Source organism: Trachypithecus francoisi, unplaced genomic scaffold, assembly GCF_009764315.1.
Source record: "Trachypithecus francoisi isolate TF-2019V2 unplaced genomic scaffold, Tfra_2.0 Lachesis_group1, whole genome shotgun sequence".
Lineage (NCBI taxonomy): Eukaryota > Metazoa > Chordata > Mammalia > Primates > Cercopithecidae > Trachypithecus > Trachypithecus francoisi.
Window position 1 is genome coordinate 45856104 of NW_022681454.1, and position 19010 is coordinate 45875113.

General features: G+C 42.2%; 1 protein-coding gene across 7 annotated transcripts in view; it reads right to left on the reverse strand.

Moving 5' to 3' along the window:
• Positions 1 to 19010, reverse strand: part of AFF1 (AF4/FMR2 family member 1) — a 214738-nt gene that overhangs the window by 84221 nt on the left and 111507 nt on the right. For 6 of the 7 annotated variants that reach the window (XM_033214150.1, XM_033214147.1, XM_033214149.1 and 3 more), the window contains 2 exons: positions 15041 to 15161; positions 13727 to 14629 (listed from right to left, as the gene is read on the reverse strand). The exons of the other annotated variant lie outside the window; for it this stretch is intronic. In XM_033214150.1, coding sequence (XP_033070041.1) covers positions 13727 to 14629; positions 15041 to 15161 — 1024 coding nt within the window. The remainder of the gene's footprint in view (positions 1 to 13726; positions 14630 to 15040; positions 15162 to 19010) is intronic. 7 annotated transcript variants of the gene reach the window in all.

Sequence of the window (19010 nt, forward strand, 5' to 3'; positions counted from 1 at the left end):
AGAAAGATGCATAAAACTCCCAACTTTTATAGCACATAAAACAATCTGATTAATCTCCAGGCTCAATACTGAAAAATACAGGAATTATGAGGCTGGAACTCAACTAAAAATTCCTAATGAACGGATTAGGCTGTTTACTTTCAATGTAGGAATGCCAAAAATTACTTAATACTTAGGCAGAAAATGGTGAAAGGATTTCTCAAAAACATTATTGAGCATTGCACCCGTTTCCCAATCAAGTGTCCTGAATAGGAAATTCAGTCCAATACTTCACCCCTCCGTTAAACCAAGCATTTAAGAGATTATCTTTCAGACTCCAGACCAGAGTGAGTTGGGTAAGAAATCCTCAAGCTGAGCACAGTGCAGCAAAGTTCCCATTTGGCCCCACTTCTCACCTGTGCTAAATACAAAGGACAAACAAGCATATGAGACAATTGACTTCTGCCCTCAAAATGTTTACCACCTGGAGAAAAAGCAGCAGAATGATACCAAGGGAGAAGTGTTGAAACTCAGGCCTGAGCAGTGGGGTGCACAGCAGAGAGTCATCTCTATAGGGTCTAGGGGCTGCAGTGGAACGAGGCAGTACCAGCAGCAGGGCCAGAACTCAAGGCTGCAAAGACAGGTAAGAGGCAACAAGGCAAATGGAGATATCTGGCTTTTTATCCTGAAGGCAATGGAGAGGTACTAAAGGATCTTGAACAAGTATGACTTGATCTGATTTTCACTTAATCAAATCACTCATGTGAAATAATGTGGCAGCCTGAGGAGTAGAAAGCAGCAAGATGAGAGGTTAGAAAGAAGTTGTAACAGTTCAAGAAAAATAGTAAAACTCCATACTAAATGAGGGACAGAGAAAAGGGGAAGCTATGAATGTTTATAAATGCATCCTAATATCCATAGGATCAAGCTGCTTTCAAAACAGTGGAGTATATGACAGAAAGGAATTGAGAACTGATGACCAGGAGGAAGGAGAAGATTCTGTGTGTGAAGTGATCTAGGGAGAGGGGGATACAAAAAAATCCATTTTAGACAGGTTCAATTCAAGATGCCTGTGCAACACCTACGAGAAAAGTCCAGTAGGCAGGTGGATAGCAGGACCCAGATCTCAGAATACGTTTAAGAGTTTTAGGCTAGAAAATCAATTTGGTGTTCGTGAGCATCAGCAGTTGAATCTTAAGTGCAAATGAGGTCACCAGGAAAAGGCTGCAGAATGAGAAAAGATGATTGACGATAGAACCCTGGAGAAGCAGTGGGAACAGCAGCCTCCAAAGGAGATTAAGGCATGTGCAAAAAGGTAGGAGAAAAAACAGACAACCGGGGAGGAGAGTATTTAAGGTGATGGTGGTCAAGTGTCAAATGCTACAGAGATGTCAAGCAGGATAATGCCTGAAAGAGCATTCCTCGAATTCAGCCAATACAGTCCACTAGTGGCTCCTGCCGGCAGAGGCAGTGGCGTGAAGGCACCGAGCAGGCTGCAATGGGTTGCAAGTAGAGGGGAGGGGAGGAGAGGAAGCAGGCACAGAGTGTTTACCTACTTCTGTCTCCAGAGCTTTTGCTGTGAAGGGAACAAGAAGGTAGTAATTAGAGAAGACACAAGAGTGAAGAAGGGTTTGTTTTGCTCCTTCGGTTGGGAAAGGCCTAAATGTAACTATAGACTATCATGAAAGAGATGAGTAATAGGGGAAAGGTTTAAGGTAACCAAAGGTTGAGGGTAGGGGAGTTGAGAACATCTCCTTCTGTGAGATTAAACAGAAAGAGACAAATGGTGGCTGCTATGATTTGGGGGCAGGGGTGGCACTGTAGGTAGAAAGAATTGAGAGAATTCATACCTGGTGCTTCCTTCTCTGAAAGGTAGGAAGCAAAGTTAAAGGTCTCAGAGCAAGCCACATGGCCACGAAGACCAAAACTGAGTTTTACTCATCCTCTCATTTGAATCCCTGTGCCACTCTATATTTGCATGACTCATCAGATGCCAACATGAAAGCAAGGCCATGTGGAAAAACAGCACACCTTAAATAAAAGTGTATATAAGCCATCATTACTCCACAGAAACCATGTTTTGTGGCAGATGGAGCGCTGGAACTAGGAGCCAGGGTCCAGGTTTCATGTCTCCATCTCTGCCATTTACTAGCTTAAATTAAACTTAAGAGACTCAGTTCCACAGCATGTAAAATGGTGACTCCTGAAAACTGCCATATGTAACTCACAAGGTTACTGTGATAATCAAGAGAGAAACAAGTAAGTGCTTTGGAAATTAAAGGGGGAAGGGCACTACAAGATTTTAGAGTGTATACATTTTTATAAAGTGAACTGTTTACACTAGAGATTGCCAAGCCATGGGAATGCCGTTCTTCAGGAGTGAGCTCACAGAGCAACTAAGCCATCAGGCAGGGGTAGGGTAGGGTTGGGGTTGTGGGGTGGGGGGATGTTGAACAACAGCGGTGGGGGTTTAAAACTATGGCAAACCCATTCTTAAAAGCTTGATAACCTAAGGAAATACTTTCTTTCACTAGGCTTTTCATTTGTTTACTTATTTTTAATACTTTAAAATCAAATCTTAGGGGCTTTATTCACTTAGACTCTTAACTGGGAATTAATGGTCCACTTGATCTAATTCCAACTTCATTTCTAAAGTATGTTTCAATAAACAATATGATCAGAGTCTTCCTAACTCCCCAACATCACTAATTCCCCATTTTGATAACCCTCTGTCCAAATTCTATCTTTTTCTTAAGGCCCAGTTCAAATTTCTACTCTAATCACTTCCACCACTACCAAGAGTTACATAGTAAGAGTATGGACAAGGCACTGTCCTAAGTAATTCAAAGATTACCTGAGTCTATTAGACCCACTTTACAGATGAATAAACTGGTAACACAGGAAGGTTAAGTTCCTTGCCCGAAGTGTCACAGAATTATAAGCCCAAGCTGTACTGCCTGCCATGAAGCCAAAACAACTCTCCCTCTTTTATTAATGATTCTTGTTTTTGTCTAAATTACTCAATAAGTAACTAAAGGACTTCAAAAGCTGGCCCTATCTTGCCACCAGGCCCATCTACCCACTGCTCTCCTCTGCCCATGCCCAATCTCCTGGAGCCACAAGCCCTGCCACTCCCACTAGACTTTCCTCCATGTCTTGCTTCTACGTCTTTTCTCTTCCTAAGCCTTTGGCCTGGATGTACCTTTCACCAGAGTGCAAAGGGCTTCAAAAGGCAACTCTTAAAAAAAAAAAAAAGTACAGCTTCCACTTTTGAAAGGCAGTATAACGTAGGTGTTGTGGACTCCGGAACCAGACTACTTGAGTCTGGATTTCAGATCCACTGGCAAAAGCCTCCAGAAGCTTGGACAACCAATCTCTCCGTACCTCTAAATCTCTCAGTAAAACAGGATGGTAACAGTACCTACCACATGGGTTCACCGTGAAGATGAAATGAGTTAGCACCTATAAAGCACTTACAACAGTTTCCATCATAATGTGAACAAGGGGACTATGCCAGCATTGTAATATGAAGAGTTCCATCTTACCTTGTTCATACTGATTACATTTTGGATTTTTATGCTATGTCATAATAAATTTATTGTGCATGTGTCTTTCTTTCCTATTAGCTCCCTTTATATCTAATGGGTGTTCAAATATTTGTTGACAGAAAAGAATGTAAAAATACGAATCCTTCTATGACAAAGAAACAAAGTTGTTTTTAAAAAACATTTTGGGCCGGGCGTGGTGGCTCAAGCCTGTAATCCCAGCACTTTGGGAGGCCGAGACGGGCAGATCACAAGGTCAGGAGATCGAGACCATCCTGGCTAACCCGGTGAAACCCCGTCTCTACTAAAAAACACAAAAAACTAGCCGGGCGAGGTGGTGGGCGCCTGTAGTCCCAGCTACTCGGGAGGCTGAGGCAGGAGAATGGCGTAAACCCGGGAGGCGGAACTTGCAGTGAGCTGCGATCCGGCCATTGCACTCCAGCCTGGGCGACAGAGCGAGACTCCGTCTCAAAAAAAAAAAAAAAAAAAACATTTTGTAAGAATGTTCATATTATTTAACAGGAAAAACTTTATTTCACAAGTTCCATGTTCTCAAGCATGAAAAAATGCTGGAAGTAACAAATTCTAATTATACCATAGAGTTCTATTTTAAATTTTTCTAAAATGCAACAGCAAATACTTGCTTTGGGGTAGAGTATTTTAAAAATTCAGCTCTAAGGAAAAAGAGAATCCATAAAGTGTGGGATTAAGAATAACTGGGGCCAGGCATGGTGGCTCACGCTTGTAATCCCAGCACTTTGGGAGGCCGAGGCAGGCAGATCACGAGATCAGGAGTTCGAGACCAGTCTGGCCAACAGAGTGAAGCCCTATCTCTACTAAAAAATACAAAAATTAGCCGGGCATGGTGGCACATGCCTGTAATCTCAGCTACTCGGGAGGCTGAGGCAGGAGAATCGCTTGAACCCGGAAGGCGGAGATTGCAGTGAGCTGAGATCGTACCAATGCACTCCAGCCTGGGTGATAGAGCTAGATTCTGTCTCAAAAAAAAAAAAAAGAATAACTGGAAATATACATAACATAGAATGCCTTCCTTTCTTAATTCATGCAGTTCAATTCAAAGCTCCAAATTCTTGTCCAATATGAGTTTTCAGAGTTCTATTATTTGTAAATTGGAATAAAAAACCTAAGGTGATTTATCTAAAGGACATAGCTAGAAATAGGACCTCTAATTACTTAAATACCGAAGCCTCCAGATTAAAACATTAAACCTCAAAACCCTTCAGCCAAAGGGATTAAGAAGATTAGAATGGGCTTCACAAATTACCATGGGGTTAGGAAAAAAAAATGCAGAGAGAAAGTAGGCCAAATTTAAAGAGGGAATGAAATGAAGTTCAAGGGAAAATTAATAGTTTGTGTGGACTCTAGACCTCTGTGGGAAAAACCATCAATTGAGTGATTTCAACAATTAAAGAAAGGAACAAAATCAATGTAAAAATAGCTGCTTATAGAATTCTTGGGAAATGTGAACATGCAAAGTTAACCTTGGAAAATAATGATTTTCAAATTGCTGTTGGCAACTGGAGAGAAGAAATACAAGATCGAAAAATAAACTTACTATGTTAACATGAACCAGGATCCTCTCTTAGGAAGAACTGTTTAAACATCTGATGAATGTTGGTCACCCCCACCAAAAACAGCCAAAATCAAACCACTAACTCAGTCATCAACAAGATTCCCCTTGGAATATCTGGGTTTCTGTCCCTGAAGATTATCAGTTGGCTCAAAATAAAACACAATTAATCTAGAGAAGAGCTAAAATGACCCGGGTGGCTGTGAGAGCCTGGGAGAGCACATGCAGTCTGGCAAGATTCAAGAGTTGAATGTCTGTATTTTGGCAAAGGCACAACTGGAGAGACTCAGGGGGATCCAGTAACCATCCACAAACATCTCAAGTGTGAAAACAAGGAGGAACAGGAATTTCTTATCCTGGTACCAAATGTACTTCGGACATTTTTGAGAAGGAATAGAGAGTGAAATGCACAAAGTAAAAACAATTCCAATTAATAACACCCAAAAATTCTTCCAGTTTCAATGTTATGCTCTCCTCTTGGGCTACTACAAGCAATTCTATTCTTTGCATTAACTTTTTTTTTTTTAGCAATTTAAGAGCTTTTCAAAAATATTGTGTCTATATTACTTAAAAAGTTTCCTTCAGAGTTTAAAGTGTTTCTTCAAAAGACTGCCAGGTTCAGCCTGGGCAACACCACAAGACCTTGTCTCTACAAAAAATAAAAATAAATCAGCCAAGCATGGTGCCGTGTGCCTGCAGTCCTAGCTACTCAGGATGGTAAAGGTGGAGCATTGCTTGAACCCAGGAGTTCAAGGCTGACGTGAGCTGTGATTGTGCCACTGCACTCCAGCCCGGTTGACAGAGAGAGACTCTGTCTCTAAAAAGAAAATTTTTAATAAATAAAATTAAAAGATTGCCAGGTTCCAGAAATTGCCTCTACTCAGCCAATAATCTGATTTTTTCCCCTGAATTCTCCAGTTTGTAAATACTGGCTAAAAGTGTGGGGGGTGGTAGGGAGAGTAAGGAGAAAGAAAGAAAACAAGTCCTACAGGCTAAACAAAATAATTTGTCTGCAGGCCCAACCTAGCCCTCAGGCTGCTTGTTTACAGCTTCTGCTCTAAAAAACTTGCCTGTCACTATTTTAAAACTTCTATATTTAGATTTTTTCAGGTTTAAAATTTGGCCTCTAAAGTGCAGGTGACTTATTCTTCATGCTTTCTTACAAGTGGTTTGGAAGTCGTCTGCTCCAGGCACCACCCATGGCAGCAGGGAATTCTGCACACTGATAACTTTACTCTGCTATCAGTTTCCTAACACATTTAAGTCATGTAGGTCTGCCCAGGCTCACTGAGGTCCAGCTTACAGAATCTAGAGTTACCATAACAAAACATTTTTAGAAAACAGAACCTGAAAAGCTAGATAAGACTGTGTCATAACCTTCTACCTTCCCTATATAAGCTTGAAAATGTTGGGGGCAGAACAAAGAAAAACATGAGCTGCGGAGGAAAAGAGGCGTCTTGGGGATCCCACTCCTGTGCTTCTCCCCTGAGGCTACTCTGACATCCTACTCAGGAATGAAAGCCCCATCTATCAGTTCAGTGTGATCCTTGCGCCTGAGACCCACATGGCGGGGGAGCTTCTTGAGCCACTGGGAAGGGCCCCTCCAGCTCCCTTTGGCCCATCGGCTTTTCCGGAACAGTTGTCATTTCCAGGCAACAGATCAAACTGCAAGAGATATAGTTTCCTCAGCCCACCTAGGGGAGGGCCTGGGAATTTTTATTTTTAACAATTTGTGTTTTTAACAGGCTTCCCAGGTGATTCTCATGTGCTGCCAAGTTTCAGAATAAATGAAAAATTCCCTTTGATCTATGGTACTGGGCTTATATCCTGGGAAGAATTATCTAATGGTCTCTGTACACGGTGTGGCATAAGCCAGTGGCACATGCTATTCCTTCTTCCTGGAATACTGACACTGCTTAAGCCCCAACACCCCTTACTTGGGCTACTCCTACTCACCTTCAGCTCTCATTCGAATAGTACTTCCGCAAATAGTACTTCCTCAGAGAAGCCTTCCTCACCTACTTAGTTCTAAGTCACAATCCCCTCTTACAGCTCTTAGAATAGCTTGTAGTTTCCCTTATAGCACTTGTCAAAGCTTCTTTTACATGGATCTGAGTGATTACTTGACTAATGTCAGTTTCTAACTGGACAGTTAAGGTCCAAGAGGACTGGAAGCACCTGCTTTTGCCCACCATTGTAACCTCATCCCCAGAACCAGGCCTGGCACACAACAGGGGCTCGAGATATTTTGGTTAAAATGCTGAATACATGATGTGTTTGTGAGAGAGTGAGCAGCTTAAATGTGTTTTGAGAGGTGCAGGAGCAGGATATGCACCATCGGCATATCCAGAAGTAAACCGCCTGAAGGTTTAAATCATCTCATAATAGGGAAGTTCCTCTTCTTGAGGTTTCAGTTAAATATGGAAGTAGGAAAGAATGTTTGTACATGTGAATGCAAAGTGAATCACTATCACACAGTTTTCCACTGTGGGTTAATTCATGCAGTTGTTAGGCTGGTTGTTTATTGAAAATAGGAGGCTCAACTTAAGAGCTGCAATGAATCAAAGTGGTCCAACAATGAATGTACACTTGGGTCTCGGAAATTAGATGCAAGCATGTGGCAACAAAACGTTCCTAACATGATGCCACAAGAGGCTACAAGGAAGAGAGTAATTGCTTTGCAGAAATCAGTCACAATCAGGACTCAAAGCCAGACTGATCTGGAGGAGGAATTAAGTAAGACCATAGAAGGATTCTTAGGTACACATGCTCAGTCCCAAGGTTTTAGATACCTACTAAATAAACACAAACAAATCCCAAATTATTTCCAGTCCTGACATTTTCCCAGAGTTAGACTGCTATTTGTGACTGCCACTTGTCATCTCTACCTGGATACATAACAGCATCTCAAACTTAACACAGGATCTTAATATATGACCCAACCAGAGTTCTTAGTTTTCCAGGTTATTTCCCTCTCAGTAGCTGGTATCATCCCACCATCCTTGCCTTTCAAGTAAAAAGCCTACCAGCCTTGTTTGATGCCTCAGCTTCCCTCACCTCAGGCCACTCCTATCTTCTGTCAATCACAGAGCCCTATCAGTTCCCTGCCTAACAAATCCAGAATTTGTCCACTTCGCACCACGTACATGGCTACTATCCTACCCTAAGCCAGTATCATTTCCCATCTCCCAACTGGTCTCCAGGCTTCCACCTTTGCCCCTCTCATCCATTTCCCACCCAGGAGACACAGTTACAGTTTTTTAAAAAGGAAAAAAAAAAAAAAAAAAAGTAGGTATGTCCCTCCCCTGTTCAACATTATCCAGTGGTCTCCATCACAAATAATACTCAAATGCCCTTTCATGGCCAACAAGGCCTCCATGGTCTTACTACTGCCCATTTCTCCAGTCCCATCTCACATCCTCCCTTCCCTCTCAGTATTCCAACCATACTCCCCTCATTTCTGTTTATTTTGGGTGGTAGGGGCAGTTGAGACAGGGTCCTGCTGTCACTCAGGCTGGGGTTCAGTGGCAGTATCTCGACTCACTACAAACTCAGCCTCTCAGGCTCAAACGATCCTCCTATCTCAGCCTCCTAAGTAGCTGGAACTACTTCTAATTTTTTCCCAGTAGCTGGGAAAACTTTTTAATTTCTTTTTTTATAGATACAGCATCTCACTATGTTGCCCAGGCTGGTCTTGAACTCCTGGGTTCAAGTGATCCTCCCACCTTGGCCTCCCAATGTGCTGGGATTAACAAGGCCATTCCTTTTCCTAAGTTCAGGCCTTCACACTTGTTTCCTCTGCCTGAAATGAAATACATCTCTGAGCTCTGCATGACTGACACATGTTCATCTTCCATGTCTCTGTGAAAGGTGCCTCTTCAGAGCATCCTGTGCTGACCACCATTTTTAAGTCAGCCTCCTCTGATTCATCTCATCCTCATCACCCTCTTCACTTCTTGTGGCACTCTTATCAACGCCTATGATTTCATTATATCTGTATTATCAATGCTCCCCATTAGAATAGATGGTCTATGGTTGGGCGCGCTGGCTCACGCCTGTAATCCCAGCACTTTGGGAGGCCGAGGCGGGCGGATCACGAGGTCAGGAGATTGAGACCACGGTGAAACCTCATCTCTACTAAAAATACAAAAAAAATTAGCCGGGCGCGGTGGCGGGCGCCTGTAGTCCCAGCTACTCAGGAGGCTGAGGCAGGAGAATGGCATGATCCCGGGAGGCAAAGCTTGCAGTGAGCCAAGATCGCACCACTGCACTCCAGCCTGGGGAACAGAGCGAGACTCTGTCTCAAAAAAAAAAAAAAAAAATAGATGGTCTATGAGACCAGGGATCTGTCTAGCTTGATCTCAGCTGTAGCACCAAGAGCCTAGTACAATGCATGGAACACGAACACAGTGGAAGGTTAATATCAGTTTGTTGGGCCGGGCGCAGTGGTTCACGCCTGTAATCCCGGCACTTTGGGAGGCTGAGGCAGGCGGATCATGAGGTCAAGAGATTGAGACCATCCTGGCCAACATAGTGAAACCCCATCTCCAATAAAAATATATATACAAAAAATTAGCTGGGCATGGCGGCACACGCCTGTAGTCCCAACTACATGGGAGGCTGAGGCAGGAGGATCACTTGAATCCAAGAGGTTGAGGCTGCAGTGAGCCAAGATTGTGCCATTGCACTCCAGCCTAGAGACAGAGCGAGACACTGTCTCAAAAAACAAAACAAAATAAACAAAATACCAGTTTGTTGAAAGGATAAGCTAAAAAAGAAAGAAAGAAGGAAGGAAAGAAAGAAACAAAGAAAGGGAAAAGAAAAGGAGGAATGATAAAAGATAAAAGTGAGGCCAAGAAACACAACAGGAAATGAAACTCACTGTATCCTCCATGGTTCTGCTGTTAGGTTCAGTCTGCGTGACAAAGCACAACTCTTCTGGTCAAAAACACAAACATCTCACCACTGCCACCAATGCTGCCACCAAACAGCAAGTCAGAAGAACTAACTCTAACTCAAGTCAAAAGTTCTAGCTCTGGCTCTGATATTAACTACAACTTTTTGAAGGACTTTACCCTTTTAGACCTTATTTGTAAAATGAAAGAGCTGTGTCCTTAGCTTTAAAATTCAAACATTCTAAATTCAGTATATGATTTGGTATACCCATCTCTGCTTATTCCATTTCTCCTTTTCAATAAAAAGCCTATCTAGCACATAAATCCTCTATCTGAAATCTGTATCTAGGCAGACCTCCCCACCTCCACATTCCATCCCAATGCCCCCAGCCTCAGGGTCCACGTGCATGAGCACTCACAGAGATACCACGGCTTCTCTCTCTTTCACTTGTTATCTCTAGATAGAAAAGAGTGATATAAAGAAATCCCAGTCTTCCAATTGGGCAGGTCCACCTCTGATGTGGCAACTCTGCAGCTGGAAGGGATCTACGTGAGATCGGGGAGTTCTGGGCCTGGCCTCAGATTGGTCACTTCACACTGCTAGACATCTTCCAGTTGACGTATAACTAAAACAGACACTCCCAGAGAAAACCAAGTGCAGACTTTTGTGGTCCAGGCTTCTAGTCAGAAATCGACCTTTTGATAATTTTTTCCCTTAGGATCTTTGGACGAACTAAACTTTAATTCTGAGATAGACTTATCCCAGAGAAGAATATGAGTTTTTACAGTATCAACTAAAACATAAAATGAAGTATTTCCCATGAGGGAAAAGGAAAGGACAGGGAGTAAAGAATCCACACTTAGGTGGCTAGAGAATGAAGGAACATAAAAAACAAAAAATAGAGTGGCTTTCCAATTTGGGTTCATTTGTAAAATTACTATTTCACAGAAGCAGTGGGAAGGGGTAGGGGAGAAATGAAACAAACCACAAAACAGAACTATCTTCACACTCAGAGTGCTAGGAAAGACAAAATTTCCTGACTTGCCTTAGGACCAATTAAGCAAATAAAGGAAAATCACTCAGCTACTCCCACACCCCCTTCTCCCAGCTCTACCAAGAGCCACCTTCCCCTTCTGCCCCAAACCCAAAACTAACCCAGGCTATTGCTAATATCCTCGCCTATATTCAAAGTTTACCTGCTCTGGGGCCAATTCCCACATTTTTGGTTCCACATCTCTACACTTTCGTTGGGTTCACCAGAATAATCATCCTTGGATTCACAAGAAATATTAAAATTTGAAATTTAAAATTCAAGTATATTTTTAAAACTTTCAAAAACACCCATTTTGCTAAGTGTGTAAACAGAAAATTAATGCTAAGTCTGTGAAACATGAGATCTTTGTTAAAACAGCAAAATCAAATCCAAAACCTAGCCAGAGCTCCAAGATCCCTGCTTCCCGGATTGACGACTCCTTCATTCCACGCTCTTGGCTCCTCATTTGTCCTTACATGGGTCACCTAGAGCCCTCCATCTGTCTGACTCCCTCAGTTCCATCCGCCCACTCACCAACAGCGCCACGGGTCTCCCAGGCAGTTGGCACCACAGCTGCCACTGCCTGGCATGAAAACTCTGGCTGAGACCAGAGGGAACCATCGCATTAAAGAAAATGCTGACTGAACAGAGGCTGTAGATGAAAGGTTTACTTCTACTCCATCGTTGATAGCAGATGCACTGGTGCCAAGAAAACCCCCATTCTTCAATAACCAAATTTATGGAGGATTTGTTCCTCAGAAAACATGCAAGAGCCAATTAAATAGTCCTATGTTCGAAATACGTATTAAATATAAGGGGTTTTATGACACTGAAGAATCTCAACTCAGCCTACTTATTTCCACCCAAGAAAGCAGTAAGCTAACCGGAATCCTCTCCCAGAAACATCTACTAGGAAACCTAGGGCTGAATTACACAGATTCTTTAAGTACCTAGTTCCAGAGAGAGAAAACTCAATTGTTCTCTAATTGTTTCATAAGTGTAGGCTGATCTTTACACTAGACTAATCTGTCCTGCAGCAAGGACCGATTTCTCTGGCACAGAATCTTGCACTTAAGCATATGGTTGGGCATTTGGTAGACAATGTAAATATTTGCTAATTTGTCTAAAAATTGTTTTAAAGCAATTTTTTTAGATTATTTTTAGAAAGAATGTTAAGTTGTCCCCCCCTTGTTTTTTTTTAAACTGGGAACATACAGCTAACCCTATTTGATAAAGAAAGCAAAGAAACTATCATTGAGTTCTTTACTGCCTGAATTAGAAGGCAGGCGGAGTGACTGTTTTGAGGAGGGAGAATCTCACTTTATTTTGCCTTCATTCAGCTGCCTACTCCTTCCTCCGTCACAGCACAAAATGTTCAATAACTGGCTCAATGCATTAAATCTTCGTAAGTTAGGATCGGAGGTGCAGTTCTGCCATCTTGGTCATTTCTACCATTGCTTTTACTCCTTCTTTCTTATTTTTCCTTGGCCCCCAAACAAGTGGCATTCAGAAGACATCTGGAAGCACTCAGCTCAAGAGCTCAGTGAGGACGGCACCCCAACCTCCCTCTTCTAAACCAGAAGCTGACACCAGAAAGTTACAGGTTGTCCTCCTGGAAGATAAAGGTTATCTTTCCGGGTAGGAATCACGCCCCCACCTAAGGAATTTTACCTTCTGGCATTATGTAAGATATATCTGGACAGCACAAATGTCTTTGAGCAATGGAGATGCAAATTAGAATGTTTATACAATAGATGTAACTAAACCATAGACTTTACATTAAAAGATAAGTTTTAAAATTCACTTCAAACAATTCACTTCGCACTACTAATCTTAATTCTGGAGAAACTGGTACCACTTTAAAATTTCAGTGATAGGATGTATGCTTTGCTTCTCCTCATTCAAACACAATGCTGCTGTTCATCCACAGAGTAGAAAAAGAAATTTTTTTTTTCTTGGTTTTAAGAAGTACAGCATTTGGGTTACTTTTAAAACCCATAGTTGAAAAACATTCTGTATTATATTTGTGACTCACTCTCAAGTGAAATGTCACCATACACCCACTCTTCTTTTTTAGGTGATAAATAATAAAATATTAGAACAGAACTTTAGTTACAAAGCTCCGTACAATTTACAGGGAACAAGTCCTTTTAAAATAATAAAAATTAAGAGACTCTGTCATCTTGTTTTTACTTTTTTACAGTTTAGATCTCAGGAAAAACTAACTGGGTCTGAGGAGGTATTAATCAAAAAACTTTCTTCTTCACATTGTTATCCCAGTGTCTCCCAAAACAATAAATAAGACACCTGAAAACCTTTCTGAAACTTTCTGGTAACTGAAATCTTCTCTATCTTGATTGGGTTTGGGATCCTACAGGTGTATCTATTTTTCGAAACACAAACTGTACTCTTATGATCTCTATGCTTTACTGTATATAAATTTTGGCTCAACAAAAAGGTTCTCTAAACCTGTCTGCAAACTGCATTTCAATATCTATAATCAGTTGTCCATCTCAGAGCTGAGGTTTTCATGGGTTATTAACAAGATCCTAAAGCCAAAAAGAACTCCTCCTACCCAAAAGCCACGGACTAACCGCCCCACCTTGCCCCACATCCGCCGGATATTTTCATCTCAAATCCGTCTTCGAATCGGAATTGCCCAAGATAAGAAATTCCACACACCTCAACTGACTGAGAAGGCATCTTCAGTTTGGTGAGCTTGGCTTTGGCAGGCACTTTCAAGTCTGCTTTTTCAAAGGTCTGCTGTCGATAGTCCTCTGGCAGTGGTTTCAGTTCAGGGGATTCACTAGGAGCCTGATCTTGACCATCCATGGGTCGGACATAAGCCGTGGGCTTCTGCTGCATTGCAACACTTTTTGAGGGGAGGGAGGGAGGTGGAAATGTCTGAGAAGGTGGCTGGGGAGGGGCCACCAAACTGTCTTGAGGGGTCTCTTTATCATGGACTTTCACTGCTAGGTCCTTGGGAGATTTGGCTGGGCAACAGCCTTTACTGTTACTGTTGCTGCCATGAACCTTGCTGCTTCCTTGCGCCCGGGGAAGAGTTTGCTGGTTGGAATGTATAGGTGACAAAGGGGGAACTGGGGAAGGCAAAGAGGAGATTAAGGAAGAAAGCTCCCTCTCTGGAGCGGAGTCTGTCACTGAAGCACAGTGGTCTCCGTCAGCTCTTCGGTCACCTTTCTTGTGATGACTAGAGCCGTACCCCTCCTGACCAAGGCGATCCTGGGTCAGGTGCTGGCTGTCTGGTGGGCCGTAGCTTTTGGCATGGAGACTTGGCATTGGTTCAGTTCTTGGCTGCGCCATCTTTGGATTGTGGCTAATGTTGCCAACAGAGAGTGGTCCAGACGCAGGAGTGTGAATGGACTGGTGGTGGACACTAGTGTGGAAGGAGCTGGATGGAATGCTGCTCCCTTTGTCAGGAATTAAAGGATATTTCGGCTTTCCCAATCTATTTTCAGAAGCATCCAAGCGATGAGTGTGGGACTTAGTACTAAGGAACTCCTTCACTTCTTCGTAGTTTCCCAACATGTTCTGTATTCGACTAGACAGCTCATCACCTTTTGCTGTCTGAAAAAAAAGGAGAATTTGAGAATGAAAAAAACTAAGGAAAACTACCATTTAACAAACCACGTTATATAATACTATTAAGGAAAAAACTCTGAACTTAATGTATGACATGTAGAATTTAATGTGCCATTTTAACTCAATTCCCCTGTTGAGAAGACTACCATGAACACATATTACTAACTGTAGAAGACCAACATTACAAAAGAAAACCACAAGCTTTGGTAATTCTGACTAACAACGTTCAGAGAATTTTCATACTTTGTTTTCAAAAATCTCTAGAATAAGGTAGAATAAGTTATCTTATTTTCACAGCTGTGACCCTTGTTCGAACTCAATTATACTGAATTGTTTCATCATAGGGTTCAATATTGTGATAAATCAGACCTTCAACTTCTAGTATTCAGCAAATACCTTGTAGGGCTCTCCAAAAAGGGGAATCTTTTCAGGAAATGCCTCTTTCTCTTGGTGAGCTTCCTGGTTGCGTCTTTCCTTCTCTCTAATTCGAAGCAGGTTTCTGTCGTCATTGTACAAACTGTTTCAGATGCCACAAAAGAACGAAAACAATAAAATTTATCAGTCTCCAAGTTTTGTCATGCATACATACATGCGAGAAGGGAGGCGAGGACAGGTCTGGGAAGAAGCAATGATAATGGCTGTGATTTAAAGAAAGCCTAAGTTCCTTAACCCAGCCTTAGGCTGAGGCCTCAGTCACTTGGCTGTGACCCTCCAGCCTGGGGTCCTGGCTCCCAAAACCCAAGCATTCACTCTGGGCTATGGTCTCCGTCATGGCTCAGGACTGATTCCAAACTGAACAGCCTTTTATAGGCAGCAGTGGAACTGAGACAAGATTAATGGTATTTTTATTTTCAGCAAAATATGGGGTAGAGGTGGAAGCTTTTCATCTGCAGGACTCAGCAGGATGTGAACTTTAGAAAGGCTGTTTTCCTGGATCAGTAGCGTACATTTTGAAAGATTAAAATCAAAAGGCTTATTTCATAATTAAAAGATTACCAGGCACCCAAAACAGCATTTACTTTCTCAGCCTACTCTACTGGGAGTGTCTTGGCATGTAAACCCCACAAAAAATGATTTTTATTTCTCATTTCAAATGTCAGGGATGAGAAAATCCAATTATAGATGTCAGCTCTACCTACGGAGAATGCTTTATAATCTGACTGCCCTACTTAAACCACATAAAAATGTATCCTAAATCAGCCCTGGCACCAAAGGGGTTAAATGGCATTCACCGAGAAACAAATTAGAGATGGAGACCAAAGGAAGTGCAGTTTTAGCCAACACATAAACCAAAAGTGGGCTTGCCTCACTATTGGCACCATGGGCCACTTCCCAGCCCTCACATGCAATGTATGATTAAAAAGTGACATAAGAACTATAAAATGACTTCTGTCTTCATAGACTTGCTCCTAGGGAATCTACTGAATGTTTTCTCCCAATGCCGTTTGAACAAACAGGAAAATATTTGATTGTCTAGTTAAGGCTGTCGGGACCTTCGGAAATTCTAGCCCTGATGTCAGACACCCTTCCCCACCCCTTTCCCAGCCTCTTTGCCCTCTTCTGACTTCTCTTATTTCCTCTGACAAGAGCCTACTGGTCTCCCTGCCTCCCCCACATCTTATCCCTTTAATCCAGCCTTCTCATGAAAAGAGACCTGATTTAAGGCCCTGGTTCTCATGTCACCATCCATATTTTAAAACAACAAGCATTTGATAGCTCTTTACTACTGCGGAATAAACTCTAAATTCTTGCTTTGGCATTAAAATTCCCCTGTAATCTGATGCAGATCTACTCTCTAGAAATTATCCACTGTCCCCCTGCAGGCCACATGCATTCTACTTGACAGTCAGTCAGTCACGTCCATCCCCTGAACATACCCTGCAAGGCAGCCTCTTGCTCTAATTTCCATCAGGCTCTCTTTACTGAAACCAATTCTTCCAGAGCCAGCTTCCCTAGGAAGTATGACTCTCTTACAAACCACCTCTATATTCCAGTCACACCTGACTACTCCCCATTCCTCAGTGATATCCTAGACTTTGATGATTTCATTCCAGCCACAAATTTCCACTCCCTCTCTCTCCACCACACATCCCCATCCTTAATTTTCACTTCCAGCAAATCTCTGGAGTGATTCAAATGTCACTCACTCTAAAGGTAAAGGCTTCCTCAAATCCACCAAGTATGTGCTTACTTTAACACATCAGTTAGTTCTCTCTCCTCCTCCCCTCTCCCCCAGCACGTGAACTCCATCAGAAAAGAACCTCCCAAATGTAGCACCTCTCCTGGTGCTACAGCATGGTACTCTGCATAGAAGCTAATCATTCAATACTTTTAGATTAAAAAACAGCCACTACACTTATATATTTTTATAAACTTAACTCTTTAAAAAAGATTTAACTCTGGAAGACACATACACATTTTTATTTTTAAAAATCATCTAAAAAGTAATGTGGTATTTCTATAGCCTTTTAATCTATGGGAATAGGATGAACAGAGAGAAATTAGCTGCCTGACTGAATTCGCTACAATGTGGTAAATAACAATCTCCTTAGGCCGGGCACAGTGGCTCAGACCTGTAATCCTAGCACTTTGGGAGGCTGAGGCGGGTGGATCACGAGGTCAAGAGATCAAGACCATGCTGGCCAACATGGTGAAACCCTGTCTCTACTAAAAATACAAAAATTAGCTGGGTGTGGTGGCATGTGTCTGTAGTGCGAGCTACTTGGGGGGCTGAGGCAGGAGAATCGCTTGAACCCAGGAGGCAGAGGCTGCAGTGAGCTGAGATTGCACCACTGTACTCCAGCCAGGGTGACAGAGCAAGACTCCGTCTCAAAAAAAAAAAAACAAAAAAAAAGAATTATCTTCTTAGACCTGTGTGTATCAAAAACTTTTCCTAGATGATGGATATTGCAATTACCAGATTTTAAAATAACTCTTAAAACCACAAAGTTAATAATTTATGCTAGTCAAAACACTGAAAAGAAGCTGCTGCTGAACTAGAAACTGGTCATGGAGTCTTCTGCAATGGAGTCTGAGTCTCACCTGTTTCAGAGAGTTAAACTTACTTCTGGTTGGCAGTAGCACACTGGACTTGATGATACTCAATTCCTTTCAATTGTTTTATGATTTTGGTAATTCCTCTTGTTGGTTCAAAAGATCATATGCCATTAGCATATAACCATAGAAGCCAAGTAATCAGATTGATCAGGAAATAACTTTCCTTCAAACTTGTTTTACAGCCACTTTGAGCCAGTTTGCAGGGAGGAGCTAAGCAGGCAACCATCCTGAGCAACTAAGCTCCTCTTCTCCCAAACTATCCAGTGCATGCACCTTGCAGCAGTCAAGACAGGCCGATGGGTGAGTGGGTGGGGGGAAGCTTACCATGGGCATGTGTTTGTCTGCTTGGCTCTTCTCACCACCAAGGGAGTTCTCCCCTCCTGATATGCCACTTACAACAGAGGAGTCCCTACAGCTGGTCAGTGTTCAGCCTTAGGCTCCACTTCACAGGGCAGAGCTCCACCCCTTCTAAATAAATGCTACCTTTGTCTCAGAGAAGGGAACTCCAAATGGCAATTCTCAGTCCAGGATCCAAAAGGGGGGGTGTGAACAGTTACACCTCAACTAACAGGCTGCTCAGAGTCCTCAACTTTCTCATCAATTCCACACACTCAACTTTCCTTTAACAAAGTTACATTACTAAAATATTTTTAAATCAAACAACTCAGCCTTGTATTAGCCTTATCTCAGCATCAGTTGGGTTTCTCCCATACTTCAAGATTTTCATTCCAAAATATTGAAAATTGCTACAGAAATAACCAGAAGAACTCAATTAAGCCATTCTTTCACAGAATTCCTAACACTAGTTTATTACTACATGATTCTAAAATCAAGAAGTCTCCCACAGGGAGGAAAATCCTATTAAATTAAGGATTCTAGTTAATTAAGGTTTTACTTCATTAGTGTCAAAAAATAAAAATAAAAAAACCCAGACTAAGATTTTATCGGCAGACATGTAATTCTACACCTATTCTGAGACAAATTTTCTTTTTATGATTCACCATCACCTTCAACTAAAAGCCCTATAAGTAGTGAGGTGAAAAACGACATCATGGATATCGCTGGTAGGATGAGTTTTACGAGGTCCAGGCTTTGTGAAAGAAACTTGCTCTCCCCACACTGTCCAACAACTCCCTCTTGGGTGGAACTCACAAAAGCTCCTGGGCAGGGCAAAGGAAGACCTAAGAGGTAGGAAGTTCACAGGAGTAGAGGTAGGCTTTGAGCCCCTGCTCTGGGTTGCCTCCTTTGTCCTTGCAACTAAATTGTTTTGCCAGTCACACTGAATCGCTTTCTGGTTTCTTGTTGCAAA